This window comes from Erithacus rubecula (genome assembly GCF_903797595.1).
Source record: "Erithacus rubecula genome assembly, contig: scaffold_396_arrow_ctg1, whole genome shotgun sequence".
Lineage (NCBI taxonomy): Eukaryota > Metazoa > Chordata > Aves > Passeriformes > Muscicapidae > Erithacus > Erithacus rubecula.
In genome coordinates, this window is record NW_027635939.1 from 34615 (window position 1) to 55753 (window position 21139).

Sequence of the window (21139 nt, forward strand, 5' to 3'; positions counted from 1 at the left end):
TCCTAGTTCATCCCAGTCCATCCCAGTTAATTCCCAGTTCATCCCAGTTCATTCCCAGTCCATCCCAGTCCCTCCCAGTTCATTCCCAGTTCATTCCCAGTCCATCCCAGTCCATCCCAGTTCATTCCCAGTTCATTCCCAGTCCCTCCCAGTCCATCCCAGTTCATTCCCAGTTCATTCCCAGTCCATCCCAGTCCATCCCAGTTCATTCCCAGTTCATTCCCAGTCCCTCCCAGTCCCTCCCAGTCCATCCCAGTTCATTCCCAGTTCATTCCCAGTTCATTCCCAGTCCATCCCAGTCCATCCCAGTCCATCCCAGTTCATTCCCAGTTCATTCCCAGTCCCTCCCAGTCCATCCCAGTTCATTCCCAGTTCATTCCCAGTCCATCCCAGTCCATCCCCATGGCGGCGCTGCCGCTGCCCCTCCCCCTCCTGCTGCTGGCCGGGGTGGCCGAGGGGACCCAGCGCGGGACAGAGGAGGGGACACTGCTGGACCTGGGTGAGAGACGTGTCCCCAATGTCCCCAAATGTCACCAGTGTCCCCAATGTCCCAATGTCCCCAGTGTCCCCAATGTCCCCAATGTCCCCACTGTCCCCAATGTCCCCAATGTCCCCAGTGTCCCCAATGTCCCCAATGTCCCCAGTGTCCCCAGTGTCCCCAATGTCCCCAATGTCCCCAATGTCCCCACTGTCCCCAATGTCCCCCAATGTCCCCACTGTCCCCAATGTCCCCAGTGTCCCCAGTGTCCCCAATGTCCCCAATGTCCCCAGTGTCCCCAGTGTCCCCAGTGTCCCCAATGTCCCCAATGTCCCCATGTCCCCATGTCCCCAATGTCCCCATGTCCCCAGTGTCCCCAATGTCCCCAGTGTCCCCAGTGTCCCCAGTGTCCCCAATGTCCCCAGTGTCCCCAATGTCCCCATGTCCCCACTGTCCCCAGTGTCCCCAGTGTCCCCAATGTCCCCACTGTCCCCAGTGTCCCCACTGTCCCCAATGTCCCCCAATGTCCCCACTGTCCCCAATGTCCCCAATGTCCCCACTGTCCCCAATGTCCCCATGTCCCCACTGTCCCCAATGTCCCAATGTCCCAATGTCCCCAGTGTCCCCACTGTCCCCAATGTCCCCAGTGTCCCCAGTGTCCCCAATGTCCCCATGTCCCCAATGTCCCCACTGTCCCCAATGTCCCAATGTCCCAATGTCCCCAGTGTCCCCAGTGTCCCAATGTCCCCATGTCCCCACTGTCCCCAATGTCCCAATGTCCCAATGTCCCCAGTGTCCCCACTGTCCCCAATGTCCCAGTGTCCCCAGTGTCCCCAATGTCCCCATGTCCCCAATGTCCCCACTGTCCCCAATGTCCCAATGTCCCAATGTCCCCAGTGTCCCCACTGTCCCCAATGTCCCCAGTGTCCCCAGTGTCCCCAATGTCCCCATGTCCCACTGTCCCCACTGTCCCCAATGTCCCAATGTCCCAATGTCCCCAGTGTCCCCATGTCCCAATGTCCCCAATGTCCCCAATGTCCCCAATGTCCCCAATGTCCCCAGTGTCCCCAATGTTCCCACTGTCCCCAATGTCCCCAATGTCCCCAATGTCCCCACTGTCCCCAATGTCCCCAATGTCCCCAATGTCCCCACTGTCCCCAATGTCCCCACTGTCCCCAATGTCCCCATGTCCCCATGTCCCCAGGCCGCTGTCGTTTCGCTCTGGGAATGCAGGACGGCTCCATCCCCGATTTTCGCCTCTCAGCCTCCAGTGCTTGGTCTGACTCCACTGCAGCCCGCCACGGCCGGTACGGACCAGTATAGACCAGTATGGACCAGTATAGACCAGTATGGACTAGTACAAACCAGTATAGATCAGTATAAACCAGTACGGACCAGTATAGACCAGTATGGAACAGTATAGACCAGTATAGAACAGTATGGACCAATATAGACCAGTATGGACCGGTATAGACCGGTATGGACCAGTATAGACCAGTATAGACCACTACAAACCGGTATAGACCAGTATGGACCAGTATGGACCAGTATAGACCAGTATAGACCAGTACGGACCAGTATGGACCAGTATAGACCAGTATAGACCAGTATGGACCAGTATGGACCAGTATAGACCAGTATGGACCAGTATGGACCAGTATAGACCAGTATGGACCAGTATAGACCAGTATGGACCAGTATGGACCAGTATGGACCAGTATAGACCAGTATAGACCAGTATGGACCAGTATGGAACAGTATGGAACAGTATAGACCAGTTCAGACCAGTATGGACCAGTATAGACCAGTATGGGACAGTATGGGACAGTATAAACCAGTATGGAGCAGTATGGACCAGTATAGACCAGTACGGACCAGTATGGACCAGTATAGACCAGTATAGACCAGTATGGACCAGTATGGACCAGTATAGACCAGTATAGACCAGTATAGACCAGTACAGACCAGTATGGACCAGTATGGATCAGTATGGAACAGTATGGAACAGTATAAACCAGTTCAGACCAGTATGGACCAGTATAGACCAGTATGGACCAGTATGGACCAGTATGGACCAGTATAGACCAGTATAGACCAGTATGGACCAGTATGGAACAGTATAGCACAGTATAAACCAGTATGGACCAGTATAGCACAGTATGGACCAGTATAGCACAGTATAAACCAGTATGGACCAGTATGGACCAGTATAGACCAGTACGGACCAGTATGGACCAGTATAGACCAGTATAGACCAGTATGGACCAGTATGGACCAGTATAGACCAGTATAGACCAGTACAGACCAGTATGGACCAGTATGGATCAGTATGGAACAGTATGGAACAGTATAAACCAGTTCAGACCAGTATGGACCAGTATAGACCAGTATGGAGCAGTATGGACCAGTATAAACCAGTTCAGACCAGTACAGACCAGTATGGAGGAGTATGGACCAGTATAAACCAGTTCAGACCAGTATGGACCAGTATGGAACAGTATGGACCAGTATAAACCAGTTCAGACCAGTACGGACCAGTATGGAGCAGTATGGACCAGTATGGACCAGTATAAACCAGTTTGGCCTAGTATTAGGACCTGGTGTCTGGTGGGTCTCTCTGAATGTCCCCACACCCCAAAATGTCCCCAAATTCTTGCATCTCGTCACACCCCTGAGTGTCCCAAATGTCCCCTGGGTGTCCCCAGGGTGTCCCCTGGGTATCCCCAAATGTCCCCTGAGTGTCCCTTGGGTGTCCCCACATGTCCCCAAATGTCCCCAAGTGTCCCCTGGCCATGCCCAGAGTGTCCCCAAGTGTCCCCAAATATCCCCAAATATCCCCAGGGTGTCCCCTGGGTGTCCCCTGAGTGTCCCCAAATGTCCTCAATGTCCCCCATGTGCCAGGCTGGGCCGCAGTGGCAGTGACGGCGCCTGGTGTCCGGTGGGGCCAGTGTCCCCTGGGTGTCCCCTGAGTGTCCCCAAATGTCCCCAAATGTCCCCAAGTGTCCCCAAGTGTCCCCAGGTGTCCCCAAATGTCCCCAAATGTCCCCTAATGTCCCCAAATGTCCTCAATGTCCCCCATGTGCCAGGCTGGGCCGCAGTGACGGGGACGGCGCCTGGTGTCCGGCCGGGCCGGTGTTCCCGGCCGAGCAGGAGTTCCTGGAGGTTGACCTGGGCCGGCTGCACGTGGTGACGCTGGTGGGGACACAGGGACGCCACGCGGGGGGACACGGCCGCGAGTTCGCCCGGCAGTACCGGCTGCGCTACAGCCGAGACCGGCGGCGCTGGCTGCGCTGGAGGGACCGCTGGGGAGCTGAGGTGGCCTTGGGGACACTGGGGACATCCAGGGGGATTGGGGACATTGGGGACATTGGGGACATCCAGGGGGATTGGGGACATCCAGGGGGATTGGGGACATAAAGGACATTGGGAACATGCAGGGGGATTGGGGACCTTGAGGACATCCAGGGGGACTGGGGACACTGGGGACATGCAGGGGGATTGGGGACATTGGGGACATCCAGGGGGATTGGGGACATCAGGGACATTGGGAACATGCAGGGGGATTGGGGACCTTGAGGACATCCAGGGGGATTGGGGACACTGGGGACATCCAGGGGGACTGGGGACATCAGGGACATCAGGGAGATCCAGGGGAACTGGGGACATTGGGGACATCAAGAGGATTTGGGGCATTGGGGAGGTTGGGGACATTGGGGATGTCACAGGGATTTGGGGACATTGGAGGGATTGGGGTTGTTGGGGACATTGGGGGGATTTGGGGTTGTTGGGGACATTGGGGGGATTGGGGACATTGGGGACATCAAGGGGATTTGGGACCTTGTAGAGTGGTTGGGGACATCAGGTACATCAGAGATATCGTGGGGGATTGGGGAGTTTGGGAATGTTGGGAATGCCAATGTATTTGGGGACACTGGGGGGATTTGAGGACAATGGGGGACAGCGGGGACATCGGGGATATTGGGGACATCAGGGGGATTAGGGGGATTTGGGACATGGGGGGGATTTGGGACATTGAGGGGATTTGGAATATTGGAGACATTGGGAATATCAGGGACATCAGGGACATTGGGGACACTGGGGACATTGGGGGGATTAGGGGGGTTTGGGGGCATCGGGGACATTGTAGGGAGTTGGTGACATTGGGAGGATTGGGGACATCCTGGGGTTTTGGGACATTGAGGGTGTCGGGAACATCGGGGACATCAAGGGGACTTGGGGATATCGGGGACATCACTGGGGTCTGGGGACATCAGGGGGATTTGAAGGGATTGAGGGCATTTGGGACATTTGTGTAGATTTGGGGACACTGGGGATATTGGTGACATTGGGGACATTGAGGGGATTTGGGGACATTTGGGGACATTGCACAACCGTGGTGATCGGGCAACTTGGTGACACCTTGGTGACCTCACTCCTGGTCTGATGCCACCCCGGCGTCCCAACGGTGTCACCGCAGGTGATCGGTGGCAACGAGGACCCCGAGGGCGTGGTGCTGAAGGACCTGGCGCCGGCGCCGGTGGCCCGGGCTCTCCGGGTGTACCCGCGGGCGCCGCGCGCCATGAGCGTCTGCCTGCGCCTTGAGCTCTACGGCTGCCCCTGGGAGGGTGAGTGTCACCTCCCTGTCACCTCCCTGCCACCTCCCTGTCACCTCTGTCCCACTTTGGCACTCCCCGGTGTGGCCAAAGGGGTGGTGGCCAAGTCCTTCACCCAACCCTTGGTGGTGGCCGTGTGGAAGTAGAGTTGGGTTTTGTTACTGTGGGGTCAATGGTTGGGTGTTGGGGTCAATGGTTGGGTCATGGGGTCAATGGTTGAGTGTTGGGGTCAATGGTTGGGTGTTGGGGTCAATGGTTGGGTGTTGGGGTCAATGGTTGGGTCATTGGGTCAATGGTTGGGTGTTGGGGTCAATGGTTGGGTGTTGGGGTCAATGGTTCGGTCATTGGGTCAATGGTTGGGTGTTGGGGTCAATGGTTGGGTCATGGGGTCAATGGTTGAGTGTTGGGGTCAATGGTTGAGTGTTGGGGTCAATGGTTGGGTCATGGGGTCAATGGTTGGGTGTTGGGGTCAATGGTTGGGTCATGGGGTCAATGGTTGGGTCATGGGGTCAATGGTTGGGTGTTGGGGTCAATGGTTGAGTGTTGGGGTCAATGGTTGGGTCATGGGGTCAATGGTTGGGTGTTGGGTCAATGGTTGGGTCATGGGGACAATGGTTGGGTCATGGGGTCAATGGTTGGGTCATTGGGTCAATGGTTGGGTGTTGGGTCAATGGTTGGGTCATGGGGACAATGGTTGGGTCATTGGGTCAATGGTTGGGTCATGGGGTCAATGGTTGGGTCATGGGGTCAATGGTTGGGTCATTGGGTCAATGGTTGGGTGTTGGGTCAATGGTTGGGTCATGGGGACAATGGTTGGGTCATTGGGTCAATGGTTGGGTGTTGGGTCAATGGTTGAGTGTTGGGTCAATGGTTGGGTCATGGGGTCAATGGTTGGGTCATTGGGTCAATGGTTGGGTGTTGGGGTCAATGGTTGAGTGTTGGGGTCAATGGTCGGGTCATGGGGTCAACAGTTGAGTATTGAGGTCAATGCTTGGGTCATTCATTGGGTAATCGGGTCGATGGTGGGTTGATGACATCACCCATGGTGGCCTCTCGTTAACCCCGGTTAATGACCCTGTGCTGACCCCACCCTGACCCCACGGTGACCCCACCCTGACCCCACGGTGACCCCGTGTCCCCGTCCCCAGCCGGGCTCCTGTCCTACACGGCCCCGCGGGGACACGTCATGGCGCTGGACCCCGTCCCCATCGTCCTCAACGACTCCACCTACGACGGCTTCAGCGCCGGCCCGTGAGTCCCAGCTGTCCCCAGGTGTCCCCAGGTGTCCCCAAAACCATCCTCAGGTGTCCCCAGACTGTCCCCAGGTGTCACTGGGGGATCTCCAGGTGGGTGGTGTGGGACAATTCAAGTGTTCATTTGTCACTGGGAGGTCCCCAGGTGTCACTAGGAGTTCCCCAGGTGTCACTGGCAGTTCCCCAGGTGTGTCCCACCTGCCCAGGTGTCACTGGGATGTCCCCACATGTCACTAGGGGATCTCCAGGTGTGTGGCACAGGACACTCCCTGTACCCAGGTGTGTCCCACCTGCCCAGGTGTAACTGGGATGTCCCCAGGTGTCACTGGGAGGTCCCCAGGTGTCACTGGGATGTCCTCAGGTGGGTGGCACAGGACACTCCCATACCCAGGTGTGTCCCACCTGCCCAGGTGTCACTGGGAGGTCCCCAGTTGTCACTGGGATGTCCCCAGGTGTCACTGGGAGGTCCCCAGGTGAATGGCACAGGACACTCCTGTACCCAGGTGTGTCCCACCTGCCCAGGTGTCACTGGGAGGTCCCTAAGTGTCACTGGGAGGTCCCCAGGGGTCACTGGGAGGTGCCCAGGTGTCACAGGGATGTCCCCAGGTGTGTGTCACATGACACTCCCCTACCCAGGTGTGTCCCACCTGCCCAGGTTACACTTTGGGGGGCTGGGCCAGCTCTCGGACGGGGTCCTGGGCCTCGATGACTTCCTGAGGACGCGCGAGCGCCGCCTGTGGCCGGGCTACGACTACGTGGGGTGGCCACGCCCCCCTGGGCCACACCCACACGTGGAGCTGGAGTTCGAGTTCCAGGAGCTCCGGGCATTCCATGCCATGCAGGTGCCCCGGGGAATGCTGGGAGATGTGGGCCCAGGGAATTGTGGGATTGGTCAGTTGTGGATGGACGGATGAGTGACCACCACAGTTTGGGGTCTGGGATTGGTCACTCTGCCCCAGAGCATCATGGGATGGTGGGAAATCAGTGTCCCAAGGTTGTCCTGGAGAACTGACCACCAGGAATTGTGGGAATTGTGGGGTTGGTGAGCCATGGATGGACAGATGAGTGGCCACCACATCAATCCCATTTTGGGGCCTGGGATTGGTCACTCTGCCCCAGAGCATTATGGGATGTGTCATCACCCCTCCCAGGTCCACTGCAACAACCTCCACACGCGCGGGGTCGGAATCTTCCGGGCGGTCGAGTGTCGCTTCAAGAAGAGCTTGGCCACTGCCTGGGAGCCCACGGTGGCCACCCACAGCCTGGCCGGGGCCATCAAGGACCCCAGCGCCCGCTCGGTCACCGTCCCCTTGGGCGGGCGCCACGCCCGGTTCATCCAGTGCCGCTTCTTCTTCGGCGCCGAGTGGATGCTCTTCAGCGAGGTGTCCTTCATCTCAGGTTGGGTGTTGGGGTCAATTTCTGGGTGTTGGGGTCAATGGTTGGGTGTTGGGGTCAATGGTTGGGTCATGGGGTCAATGGTTGGGTCATTGGGTCAAGGGTTGGGTGTTGGGGTCAATGGTTGGGTGTTGGGGTCAATGGTTGGGTCATGGGGTCAATGGTTGAGTGTTGGGGTCAATGGTTGGGTCATGGGGTCAATGGTTGAGTGTTGGGGTCAATGGTTGGGTCATGGGGTCAATGGTTGGGTGTTGGGGTCAATGGTTGAGTGTTGGGGTCAATGGTTGGGTGTTGGGTCAATGGTTGGGTCATTGGGGTCAATGGTTGGGTGTTGGGGTCAATGGTTGAGTGTTGGGGTCAATGGTTGGGTGTTGGGTCAATGGTTGGGTCATGGGGTCAATGGTTGGGTGTTGGGGTCAATGGTTGGGTCATGGGGTCAATGGTTGGGTGTTGGGGTCAATGGTTGGGTGTTGGGGTCAATGGTTGGGTGTTGGGGTCAATGGTTGAGTGTTGGGGTCAATGGTTGGGTGTTGGGTCAATGGTTGGGTCATTGGGGTCAATGGTTGGGTGTTGGGGTCAATGGTTGGGTGTTGGGGTCAATGGTTGGGTGTTGGGTCAATGGTTGGGTCATGGGGTCAATGGTTGGGTGTTGGGTCAATGGTTGGGTCATTGGGATCAATGGTTGGGTGTTGGGGTCAATGGTTGGGTCATGGGGTCAATGGTTGGGTGTTGGGTCAATGGTTGGGTGTTGGGGTCAATGGTTGGGTGTTGGGGTCAATGGTTGGGTCATGGGGTCAATGGTTGGGTGTTGGGGTCAATGGTTGGGTGTTGGGGTCAATGGTTGGGTGTTGGGGTCAATGGTTGGGTCATGGGGTCAATGGTTGGGTCATGGGGTCAATGGTTGGGTCATAGGGTCAGTGGTTGGGTCATGGGGTCAATGGTTGGGTCACGGGGTCAGTGGTTCATGATGACATCATCGGTTGACTGATGAGGTCATTGTCAACCAATGACATCATTGATTTCACAATAGTGTAATTGATTTCATTATAATATCATTATCGTCTGTGACGTCATCAACTGTTAATGACATCATTGACTGTCCACAACATCACCAATTCCCAATGACGTCACTGACCGATGATGACGTCATCAACGTCCCCAGAGGTGCTGGATGACCCTGTGGGTGGCAGCGGGTGGCCCCCGACCCCTGACCCCTCTGCCGCCATCTTGGAAAGTGCCCACAATGGGGGCAGGATCACCAACATCACCTCCTTGGGTAGGCGGGGCTTAACTGGGCGGGGCTTAGCTGGGCGGGGCTTTAATGGGATGTGATTTAATGGAGGTATAAATGGGTGGGGCTTAATTGGGCAGAGCTTAATGAGGTGTGGATTAGTGGAAGCATAAATGGGTGGGGTTTAACTGGGTGGGGCTTAACTGGGCGGGGCTCAATGGGCGTGGTTTATCAGGGGTGGGAGTGGCTTATCAGAGATGGGCATGGTTGATCAGAGGTGGGCGTGGCTTATCCGAGGTGGGCGTGGCTTATCCGAGGTGGGTGTGGCTTATCCGAGGTGGGCGGCTTATCTGAGGTGGGAGTGATTTATCCGAGGTGGGTGTGGCTTATCCGAGGTGGGCGTGGTTTCTCCGAGTTGGGCATGGTTTATCTGAGTTGGGCGTGGTTTATCAGAGGTGGGCGTGGTTTATCCGAGTTGGGCATGGTTTATCCGAGGTGGGTGTGTCTTATCCGAGGTGGGCATGGTTTCTCCGAGTTGGGCATGGTTTATCAGAGGTGGGCGTGGCTTATCCGAGGTGGGCGTGGCCATGACGCCCCCCGCCCCTCCCGGTAGCCCCTGGGGAGCCCGAGCTGGCCCCGCCGGTGGCCGAGGCCGGGCCGGGGCAGCCGCCGGCGCTGCTGGGCTGCCTGGGCGCCATCATCATCCTCCTGCTGCTGGCCCTGCTCATCCTCACCCTGCGGCGCCGCCGCTGCGCCCACACCCTGGGCAAGGTCACTGGGGGGACTGGGAGGGACTGGGAGGGACTGGGAGGGGACTGGGAGGGACTGGGAATGGATTTGGATAAACTGGGAAGGGACTGGGAGGGACTGGGAATGGATTGGGAGGGACTGGGAATGGATTGGGAGGGACTGGGAATGGATTGGGAGGGACTGGGATGGACTGGGAATGAATTGGGATGGACTGGGATGGATTGGGAATGGATTGGAAGGGACTGGGATGGACTGGGAGGAGCTGGAAGGGGATTGGAATGGTTCTAACTGGTTCTAAGAGGTTCTAACAGTTTCTAACTGGTTCTAACCGGTTCTAACTGGTTCTAACCGAGGCAGAACTGGCTCTAACTGGTTCTAATGGGTTCTAACTGGTTCCAACATGTCCTAATCAAGGCAGAACTGGTTCTAACTGGTCCTCACAAGTTCTAACGGGTTCTAACCAAGGCAGAACTGGTTCGAATTGGTTCTAACCAGGACAGAACTGGTTCTGACAGGTTCTAACTGGTTCTAATGGGTTCTAACCGAGGCAGAACCGGTTCTAACCGGCTCTAACTGGTTCTAACCAGTGCTAACCAAGGCAGAATTTGTTCTAACTGGCTCAAAACGGTTCTACTGGGTTCTAACTGAGGCAGAACTGGTTTTAACTGGCTCTAACCGGTTCTACTGGGTTCTAACCAAGGAAGAACTGGTTCTAAGTGGTTCTAACCTGTTCTAATGGGTTCTAACTGGTTCTAACCAGTGCTAACCAAGGCAGAACTGGTTCTAACCGAGTCAGAACTGGTTCTAACTGGCTCTAACCGGTTCTACTGGGTTCTAACCGAGGTAGAACTGGTTCTAATGGGTTCTAACCAGTTCTAACCTGTTCTAATGGGTTCTAACTGAGGCAGAACTGGTTCTAACTGGCTCTAACCAGTTCTAATAGGTTCTAACCAAGGCAGAACCGGTTCTACCTGGCTCTAACCGGTTCTAATGGGTTCTAACCAAGGCAGAACTGGTTCTAACTGGCTCTAACCAGTTCTAATGGGTTCTAACTGAGGCAGAACTGGTTCTAACTAGTTCTAACCTGTTCTAATGGGTTCTAACCGGTTCTAGCCGGCTCTAGCAGGTTCTAATGGGTTCTAACCAAGGCAGAACCGGTTCTAACTAGTTCTAACCTGTTCTAATAGGTTCTAACCTGTTCTAGCCGGCTCTAGCCGGTTCTAACGGGTTCTAACCAAGGCAGAACCAGTTCTAATGGGTTCTAACCTGTTCTAACCGGTTCTAGCCGGCTCTAGCCGGCTCTAGCCGGTTCTAGCCGGTTCTAGCCGGTACTAACCGGTTTTCCCGGTGCCCCGCAGGCGCAGGGCCGCGGGCCGGAGGCGGCGCTGCGGGTGCAGCTCTCGGGTGACACCGTGGTCATCAACAACGCCACGGGGGGGGGAGGGGCGCGGGGGCTGCCCCGCTACGAGCGGATCCCCCCCGGAACCGGAACCGGGACCGGGGAGTACCAGGAACCCACCCGGGCACGGCCCCGCCCCCCCCCGCTGCCCCCCGGGGCTGGTGAGGAAACGGGGAAAAAAAAAAAAAAACGGGAGGAAAAGGGTAAAAAAGGGGAAATAAAGAGGGAAAGGGAAATAAGGGAAAAGGAGGAAAAGAAGAAAAAAGGGGGAAAAAGGGAAAAAAAAGGAAAAAGGGGGAAATAAGAAAAAAATGGGGGAAATAAAAAGGGGGGGAAGGGAATAAGGGGGAAATGGGAGAAATGGAAAAAGAGGGGGAAATGGGAAAAATTAGAGAAAAAAGGGGAGAAGGAGAGGGAAAAAGGGGAGAAAATGAAAAAAGGGGGAGGAGGGAAAAAGGGAAAGAGAGGAGGAAAAAGAGGGAAAATAAGGGAAAAGGGGAAAAAGAAGAAAAGTGGGGGAGAGGAGGGAGGGAGGAGAAAAAAGGTAAAAGGGAAAGAAAAAAGTAGGGAGGAAAAATTAAAAGGGGATAAAGAGAAAATAGGAGAAAATGAAGGAAAAGAGGTACAAAAAACAAAAATAGAGGAGAAAGGGAGGGAAAAAGGGAAAAAAGAAAAGGGATGGAGGGAGAGGAAAAAGGAGGGAGGGGAAAAAGGAGGGAGGATGTTTTTTCCCTAATTTTTTTTTGCTTGGGACCCCCCAAAAAATCACTCTGGGAATGAGAAAAAGGTTGAAAATAACCCCAAAATCCTGTGGGAATGGGGGTGGGCCACGCCCCCTTTGACCACACCCTCTCTGGCCACGCCCCCCCAGCCAACCCAGCCTATCGGCTGCTCCTGGCCACCTACGCCCAGCCAATGGGAGGCCCGGCCCGAGCCACGCCCGACGGCGCCAAACCAATCAACACCGACGGTAAGGGCGGGGCTGAGGCCACGCCCACTGCGACCACGCCCACTGTGGCCACTCCCACGCCCAGCTCACCTGCGCCCCTCCCACCTGTGCACAGGTGAGCCCGAGGGAGGGGCGGGCGCCTACGCCGAGGCTGACGTCACCGGAGGCTCCAACTACGCGCTGGCTGGCCCCGCCCACAGCCCCGCCCACGGCCCCGCCCTCCCCTCCTTCCCCCGGCACCACCTGCGCTTCCGGGAGAAGTTGGGGGAGGGGCAGTTCGGAGAGGTAAGCCACGCCCCTTCAGCACCAAGCCACGCCCCCTGTGGTTTATTGAGACCACTCCCATGATTTCTTAGCCCCACCCCTAAATGGGGATTGAACCCCACCCCCAAAATTATTTGCCACACCCCCCAAATGGTTAGCCCCACCCCTTTTAAGGCTACACCCATGCTGTCTTAGCCACACCCCTAATTAAATTTGCTCAGCCCCTTATTACAGCCCCACACTAATGAGTTTGGCCCCACCCACTTTCACTTATTTGGCCCCACCCAGCTCTGGTTTAACCCCACCCACATTAAGGCCATGCCCTCAACATTTTAGCCCCACCCTAATTTTAAAATATTCTCTTTGGCCACGCCCTCTCTGTTTGGCCACGCCTTCTTTGTCCACGCCCCTAGGTGCTGCTGTGTGAGGTCATCGCCCCCCACACCTTGGACTTGGCCACGCCCCTCTGCTCAGGCCCCGCCCCCCAGGATGCAGAGCGCCCCCTGCTGGTGGCGGTCAAGGTGCTGCGGCCGGACGCCACCAAGAACGCCCGGTATGGAAACTGGGGGGACTGGGAGGGACTGGGAGGGACTGGGATAGACTGGGGGGGACTGGGATAAACTGGGAGGGACTGGGATAAACTGGGATAAACTGGGAGGGACTGGGATAAACTGGGAGGGACTGGGATAAACTGGGAGGGACTGGGATAAACTGGGGGGACTGGGATAAAATGGGAGGGACTGGGATAAACTGGGAGGGACTGGGATAAACTGAGAGGGACTGGGATAGACTGGGAGGGACTGGGATAAACTGGGAGGGACTGGGATAAACTGGGGGGGACTGGGATAAACTGGGAGGGATCCACCTGGGGAGGGTTTACCTGTGCCCAGGTGTGCTGACTCCGCCTGAGGGGAGGGGCCAGGTGGGATTTCCTGCAGAAGGCGCACACTCAGGTGTCCCCAGGTGTCCCCAGGTGTCCCCAGGTGTACTCAGGTGTATCCCAGGTGTGCCCAGGTGTACCCAGGTGTATCCCAGGTGTATCCCAGCTGTATCCCAGGTGTACCCAGGTGTATCCCAGGTGTACCCAGGTGTATTCCAGGTGTCCCCAGGTGCATCCAGGTGTATCCCAGGTGCATCCAGGTGTATCCCAGGTGTGCCCAGGTGCATCCAGGTGTATCCCAGGTGTGCCCAGGTGCATCCAGGTACATCCAGGTGTATCCCAGGTGCATCCAGGTGTATCCCAGGTGTCCCCAGGTGTATCCCAGGTGTACCCAGGTGTCCCCAGGTGTATCCCAGGTGTCCCCAGGTGTCCCCAGGTGTATCCCAGGTGTCCCCAGGTGTATCCCAGGTGTCCCCAGGTGTCCCCAGGTGTATCCCAGGTGTATCCCAGGTGTCCCCAGGTGTATCCCAGGTGTATCCCAGGTGTATCTCAGGTGTACCCAGGTGTATCCCAGGTGTACCCAGGTGTACCCAGGTGTATCCCAGGTGTCCCCAGGTGTACCCAGGTGTATCCCAGGTGTATCCCAGGTGTATCCCAGGTGTACCCAGGTGTATCCCAGGTGTATCCCAGGTGTATCCCAGCCATTCCCAGGTGTATCCCAGGTGTATCCCAGGTGTATCCCAGGTGTACCCAGGTGTATCCCAGGTGTGCCCAGGTGTCCCCAGGTGTATCCCAGGTGTATCCCAGGTGTATCCCAGGTGTATCCCAGGTGTACCCAGGTGTATCCCAGGTGTCCCCAGGTGTACCCAGGTGTGCCCAGGTGTATCCCAGGTGTATCCCAGGTGTATCCCAGGTGTGCCCAGGTGTACCCAGGTGTCCCCAGGTGTCCCCAGGTGTATCCCAGGTGTATCCCAGGTGTATCCCAGGTGTGCCCAGGTGTATCCCAGGTGTCCCCAGGTGTACCCAGGTGTGCCCAGGTGTATCCCAGGTGTATCCCAGGTGTGCCCAGGTGTATCCCAGGTGTGTCCAGGTGTCCCCAGGTGTGCCCAGGTGTTCCCAGGTGTATCCCAGGTGTATCCCAGGTGTGCCCAGGTGTGCCCAGGTGTACCCAGGTGTCCCCAGGTGTATCCCAGGTGTTCCCAGGTGTACCCAGGTGTATCCCAGGTGTGCCCAGGTGTATCCCAGGTGTACCCAGGTGTCCCCAGGTGTGCTGACCCCCGGGGGGCGGGGCCAGGCGGGATTTCCTGCAGGAGGCGCGCACCCTGGGCCGGCTGCGGGACCCCAACATCGTGCGGCTGCTGGGGGTCTGCGCCGGGCCCGGCCCCCTCTGCATCGTCACCGAGTACATGGAGCACGGAGACCTGCACCAGTTCCTGGGCGGGCCCCGCGGCCACGCCCTCAGGTGGGACACGCCCACATCTGCTCACACCCACCCTGAGACGCGCCCATTCCCGCCACACCCACTCTCAATTGCTGTCCATTTGTATTTCTGGTGTTCTGGCCCTTTAAGAGAAGCCCCGCCCACTTTGCCGGCCAACCAGGAATTGCCCCAAGGAAGCCACGCCCACTCCTGCCACGCCCACTTGCTGTTGTTACTCATCAGCATTTCTGGGGTTCTGGCCCTTTAAGAGAAGCCCCGCCCACTTTTCCCATCACCCAGGATTACTCAAATAAGCCACGCCCACTCCAGCCACGCCCACCCAGTTATTTCTGGTGTTCTGGCCCTTTAAGAGAAGCCCCGCCCACTTTATCCATCAACCAGGATATGACCTAAGAAAGCCACGCCCACCCAGTTATTTCTGGTGTTCTGGCCCTTTAAGAGAAGCCCCGCCCACTTTATCCATCAACCAGGATATGACCTAAGAAAGCCACGCCCACTCAGTTATTTCTGGTGTTCTGGCCCTTTAAGAGAAGCCCCGCCCACTTTATCCATCAACCAGGATATGACTCAAATAAGCCACGCCCATTCCTGACAAGCCACGCCCACTCCAAGTTGTTTTCTATCAGCATTTTTGTGGTTCTGTCCCTTTAAGAGAAGCCCCGCCCATCTCAAGCTCCGCCCCTTCCGGCCACACCCCAAATTAGCCACGCCCCTTTCCAGCCATTTTCTGTTTGCGATTTTGGGGTGGAAAAAGAGAATTTTGGGGGGAGGAAAAATGGGAATTTTGAGGGGGAAAAGTGAATTTGGGGGGAAAAGGAGGAAAAAGGGGAAAAAAGGGATTTCCTGAGGAAAAATCAGATTTTAGGGAAGGAAAAAAGCAAATTTTTTACAGAAAAAATCAGATTTTGAGGGCAGGAAAATGGAATTTTTTTAGGAGAAAAAATCAGATTTTAGAGTAGAATAAAGTGATTTTTTGGGATGAGAAAAATCAGATTTTGGGGTAGGAAAAAGGGATTTTTTAAGGAGAAAAATGCGATTTTAGGGTAGGAAAATGAGATTTTTTTAGGAGAAAAATCAGATTTTAGAGCAGGAAAATGCGATTTTTTTGGGATAAAAAGTGAATTTTAGGGTAGAAAAATGGGATTTTTATAGGAAAAAAATCAGATTTTTAGGGTAGGAAAATGGGATTTCTTTAGGAGAAAAAGTGAATTTTAGGGTAGGAAAATGGGATTTTTTAAAGGAGAAAAATCCGATGTTGGGGAAGAAAAAATTGGATTTTTTTAGGAAGAAAATCAGATTTTAGAGTAGAATAAAAGCGATTATTTGGGATGAGAAAAATCAGATTTTGGGGTAGGAAAATGGGAATTTTTTGGGGGAGAAAATCAGATTTTAGGGTAGGAAAATGCGATTTTTTTAGAAGAAAAATCCGATTTTGGGGAAGAAAAAATTGGATTTTTTTAGGAAAAAAAATCAGATTTTAGCGTAGAAAAATGCGATTTTTATGGGATAAAAAGCCACAAAAAATTAATTTTTTTTTTTTTTTCGGCTCAGTTTTTCCACTCTGCTCCACGTGGGCGCCCAGATCGTGTCCGGGATGCGATTCCTGGAATTTCGAGAAAAATCAGATTTTAGGGTAGAATAAAGCGATTATTTGGGATGAGAAAAATCAGATTTTAGAGTAGAATAAAGCGATTATTTGGGATGAGAAAAATCAGATTTTAGAGTAGAATAAAGCGATTATTTGGGATGAGAAAAATCAGATTTTGGGGTAGAAAAAAGGGATTTTTTGGGGGGAGAAAAATCAGATTTTAAGGTAGGAAATTGAGAATTTTTTTAAAGGAAAAAAATCAGATTTTAGGGTTGGAAAATGGGATTTTTATAGGAAAAAAATCAGATTTTAGGGTAGGAAAATGCGATTTTTATGGGATAAAAAGCAACAAAAAATTAATTTTTTTTTTCCGGTTCAGTTTTTCCACTCTGCTCCACGTGGGCGCCCAGATCGCGTCCGGGATGCGATTCCTGGAATTTTGAGAAAAATCAGATTTTAGAGTAGAATAAAGCGATTTTTTGGGATGAGAAAAATCAGATTTTGGGGTAGAAAAAAGGGATTTTTTGGGGGGAGAAAAATCAGATTTTAAGGTAGCAAAAATCAGATTTTAGGGTAGGAAAATGGGATTTTTATAGGAAAAAAATCAGATTTTAGGGTTGGAAAATGGGATTTTTATAGGAAAAAATCAGATTTTAGGGTTGGAAAATGGGATTTTTATAGGAAAAAAATCAGATTTTAGGGTTGGAAAATGCAATTTTTATAGGAAAAAAATCAGATTTTAGGGTAGAAAAATGCGATTTTTATGGGATAAAAAATTATTATTTTTTTTTTTCGGGCAGTTTCTCCACTCTGCTCCACGTGGGCGCCCAGATCGCGTCCGGGATGTGATTCCTGGAATTTCGAGAAAAATCAGATTTTAGGGTAGAAAAATGGGATTTTTTTTAGGAGAAAAAGCGAATTTTAGGGTAGAAAAAAGCGATTATTTGGGATGAGAAAAATCAGATTTTGGGGTAGGAAAATGCAATTTTTATAGGAAAAAAATCAGATTTTAGGGTAGGAAAATGTGATTTTTATGGGATAAAAAATTATTTTTTTTTTTTCGGGCAGTTTCTCCACTCTGCTCCACGTGGGCGCCCAGATCGCGTCCGGGATGCGATTCCTGGAATTTCGAGAAAAATCAGATTTTAGAGTAGAATAAAGCGATTTTTTGGGATGAGAAAAATCAGATTTTAGGGTAGAATAAAGCGATTTTTTGGGATGAGAAAAATCATATTTTGGGGTAGGAAAATGCAATTTTTATAGGAAAAAAATCAGATTTTAGGGTAGAAAAATGCGATTTTTATGGGATAAAAAGCCACAAAAAATTAAATTTTGGTTTTTTTTGGCTCAGTTTCTCCACTCTGCTCCACGTGGGGGCCCAGATCGCGTCCGGGATGCGATTCCTGGCGCGCAGGAATTTCGTGCACCGGGATTTGGCCACGCGGAACTGCCTGGTGGGCGGCGGATTCACCGTCAAGGTGGCGGATTTTGGGATGAGCCGCAACCTGTACGCGGCCGATTATTACCGGGTGCGGGGCCGCGCCCTGCTGCCCATCCGCTGGATGGCCTGGGAGAGCATCCTCATGGTGAGGGACGGGGAAAATAAACCAAAAATTGGGGGGAAATGGGGAAAAAATGGGGGGAAAAACCCCAGAAAATAGGGGGGAAAATGGGGGGGAAATGGGGAAAAAATGGGGAAAAAATGGGGGAAAAAACCCCAGAAAATAGGGGGGAAAATGGGGAAAAATGGGGAAAAAAAAACAAAAAATGGGGGGAAAATGGGGAGAAATAAGGGGGAAAATGGGGAGAAAATGGGGGGAAAATGGGGAGAAATAATGGGGAGAAATAATGGGGATTTTTGGGGTTTGGGTGGGATCAGGCGCTGCTGCCCATCCGCTGGATGGCCTGGGAGAGCATCCTCATGGTGAGGGACGGGGAAAATAAACCAAAAATTGGGGGAGAATGGGGAAAAAATGGGGGGAAAAAAACCCAGAAAATAGGGGGGAAAATGGGGGGGAAATGGGGAAAAAATGGGGGAAAAAACCCAGAAAATAGGGGGGAAAATGGGGAAGAAATGGGGGGAAAATGGGGAGAAAATGGGGGAAAAAACCCAGAAAATAGGGGGGAAAATGGGGAAAAATGGGGAAAAAAAACAAAAAATGGGGGGAAAATGGGGAGAAATAAGGGGGAAAATGGGGAGAAAATGGGTGGAAAATGGGGAAAAAATGGGGGGAAAAAACCCCCAGAAAAATGGGGGGAAAATGGGGGAAAAAACCCCCAGAAAATAGGGGAAAAATGGGGGGGAAATGGGGAAGAAATGGGGGGAAAAAAACCCAGAAAATAGGGGGGAAAATGGGGGGGAAATGGGAAAAAAATGGGGAGAAAATGGGGAAAAAATAGGGGGAAAATGGGGGAAAAAATGGGGAAAATGGGGGAAAAAAACCCCAGAAAATAGGGGGAAAATGAGGGGAAAATGGGGGAAAAAGAGGGAAGAAATGGGGGGGAAAATGGGGGGAAAATGGGGAGAAAATGGGGGAAAAAAACCCAGAAAATAGGGAAAAAATGGGGGGAAAATGGGGAAGAAATGGGGGGAAAATGGGGGAAAAAAAACCCCAGAAAATAGGGGGGAAAATGGGGAACAATGGGGAGAAAATGGGAAGAAATAATGGGGGAAAATGGGGAAAAAGGGGGAAGAAATTATTGGAAAAAATGGGGGGAAAATGGGGAAAAAACACCCAAAAATGGGGGGAAACGGAGAAAAAATGGGGTAAATAATGGGGAAAAAATGGGGAAAAAGGGGGAAAAATGGGGTAAATAATGGGGAAAATGGGGAAAAAACCCCAAAGAAATGGGGAAAAAAATGGGGAGAAAATGGGGGAGAAATGGGGAGAAAATGGGGGGAAAATGGGAAAAAATGGGGGGAAAATGGGGGGAAATGGGGAAAAATAATGGGGGGAAATGGGGAAGAAATGGGGAGACAATGGGCGAAAAAAAACCCCAAAAATAGGGGGGAAAATGGGGAAAAATGGGGAAGAAATGGGGGGGGAAAAAGGGGAAAAATGGAGGAAAAAAAAAAAAAAGTGGGGGAAAATGGGAATGAAATGGGGGAAAATGGGGAAGAAAAAATCGCCAAAAATCACCAGAACTCCGTAACAGAAAACCGTAAATTTGGAATTCCCGAATCCTGGAATTCCCAAAATTCCCCAAATTCCCAAATTTTGGATTTTAGGGGACATTCAGCCCGGCCAGCGACGCCTGGGCCTTTGGGGTGACCCTGTGGGAGGAGCTGAAACCCCAAAAATTCACCAAAAAATCACCAAAAATCGCCAGAACTCCGTAACAGAAAACCGCGAATTTGGAATTCCTGAATTCTGGAATTCCCAAAATTCCCAAAATTCCCAAATTTGGGATTTCAGGGCACGTTCAGCCCGGCCAGCGACGCCTGGGCCTTTGGGGTGACCCTGTGGGAGGTGCTGACGCGCTGCCGGGAGCAGCCGTACGGAGCCCTGAGTGACCAGCAGGTGATCGCCAACGCCGGACACCACTTCAGGAACCGCGGGCAGCAGGTGGGACTGGGAGCACTGGGAGGGACTGGGAGGGACTGGGATGGACTGGGAGGGGATTGGGATGGACTGGGAGGGACTGGGAGGGGATTGGGATAGACTGGGAGGGGATTGGGAGGGATTGGGAGGGGATTGGGATGGACTGGGAGGGACTGGGAGGGACTGGGAGGGGATTGGGAGGGACTGGGAGGGACTGGGAGGGACTGGGAGGGGATTGGGAGGGGATTGGGAGGGACTGGGAGGGACTGGGAGGGGATTGGGAGGGACTGGGAGGGACTGGGAAGGGATTGGGAGGGACTGGGAGGGACTGGGAGGGGATTGGGAGGGACTGGGAGGGACTGGGAGGGACTGGGAGGGGATTGGGAGGGGATTGGGAGGGACTGGGAGGGACTGGGAGGGACTGGGAGGGGATTGGGAGGGACTGGGAGGGACTGGGAGGGGATTGGGATGGACTGGGACAAACTGGGATGGACTGGGAGGGGATTGGGAGGGACTGGGAGGGACTGGGAGGGACTGGGAGGGGATTGGGAGGGATTGGGAGGGACTGGGAGGGACTGGGAGGGGATTGGGAAGGAACTGGGATGGACTGGGTGGGGATTGGGACGGACTGGGTGGGATTGGGAAGGAGTGGGAGGGACTGGGAGGGACTGGGAAGGACTGGGAGGGGATTGGGAGTGACTGGGAAGCAGTGGGGGTAGACTGGGATGGACTGGGATAGAATGGAAGAGACTGGGAGGGGATTGGGGGGACTGGGATGGGATTGGGAGGGAACTGGGATGGACTGGGAGGGATTAGGAATAGACTGGGAATGGGATTGGGATGGACTGGGATGGACTGGGAGCAGTGGGATGGGGTTATGGCCATCCCAGTCCATCCCAGTCCATCCCAGTCCATCCCAATCCCATTCCCAGTCCCTCCCAGTTCCCCCAGTAATCCCAGTAACCCGGTCCCAGCAGTACCTGCCCTGCCCCCCCCGGCTGCCCCCCCGCCCTGCACCGGCTGATGTTGAACTGCTGGGCCCGGGAGGCGGCCGAGCGGCCGGACTTCGGCCACCTGCAGCGGGCCCTGAGTGACCACCGAGTGACCAGTGACCACCACTGACCATCATCACCATCACTGAGTGACCAGTGACCACCAGTGAGTGACCAGTGACCATCATCACCATCACTGAGTGACCAGTGACCACCAGTGAGTGACCAGTGACCAGCAGTGACCATCACCATCATCACTGCCCATCCTGCAACGGGCCCTGAGTGACCACCGAGTGACCACTGAGTGACCACTGACCATCATCACCATCACTGAGTGACCAGTGACCACCAGTGAGTGACCAGT

General features: G+C 53.9%; 1 protein-coding gene across 2 annotated transcripts; it reads left to right on the forward strand.

Annotated features, from left to right (window-relative positions):
• The first annotated feature begins 281 nt into the window (after positions 1 to 281).
• On the forward strand, positions 282 to 20893 carry LOC306816161 (epithelial discoidin domain-containing receptor 1-like). 2 transcript variants are annotated; one of them, XM_079332639.1, is made up of 17 exons: positions 282 to 499; positions 1683 to 1785; positions 3565 to 3793; positions 4956 to 5103; positions 6240 to 6342; positions 7000 to 7186; positions 7496 to 7742; positions 8902 to 9015; positions 9584 to 9741; positions 11079 to 11280; positions 11991 to 12089; positions 12184 to 12353; positions 12746 to 12885; positions 14507 to 14674; positions 17593 to 17827; positions 19658 to 19807; positions 20758 to 20893. In XM_079332639.1, the coding sequence occupies exons 1-17, from the start codon at positions 403 to 405 to the stop codon at positions 20875 to 20877; spliced, it is 2670 nt and encodes an 889-aa protein (XP_079188765.1). In that variant the 5' UTR covers positions 282 to 402; the 3' UTR covers positions 20878 to 20893. The 2 variants fall into 2 exon arrangements, with proteins under 2 accessions (XP_079188765.1, XP_079188766.1); XM_079332640.1 differs by having other exon boundaries at positions 20761 to 20893.
• The last annotated feature ends 246 nt before the right edge of the window (positions 20894 to 21139 follow it).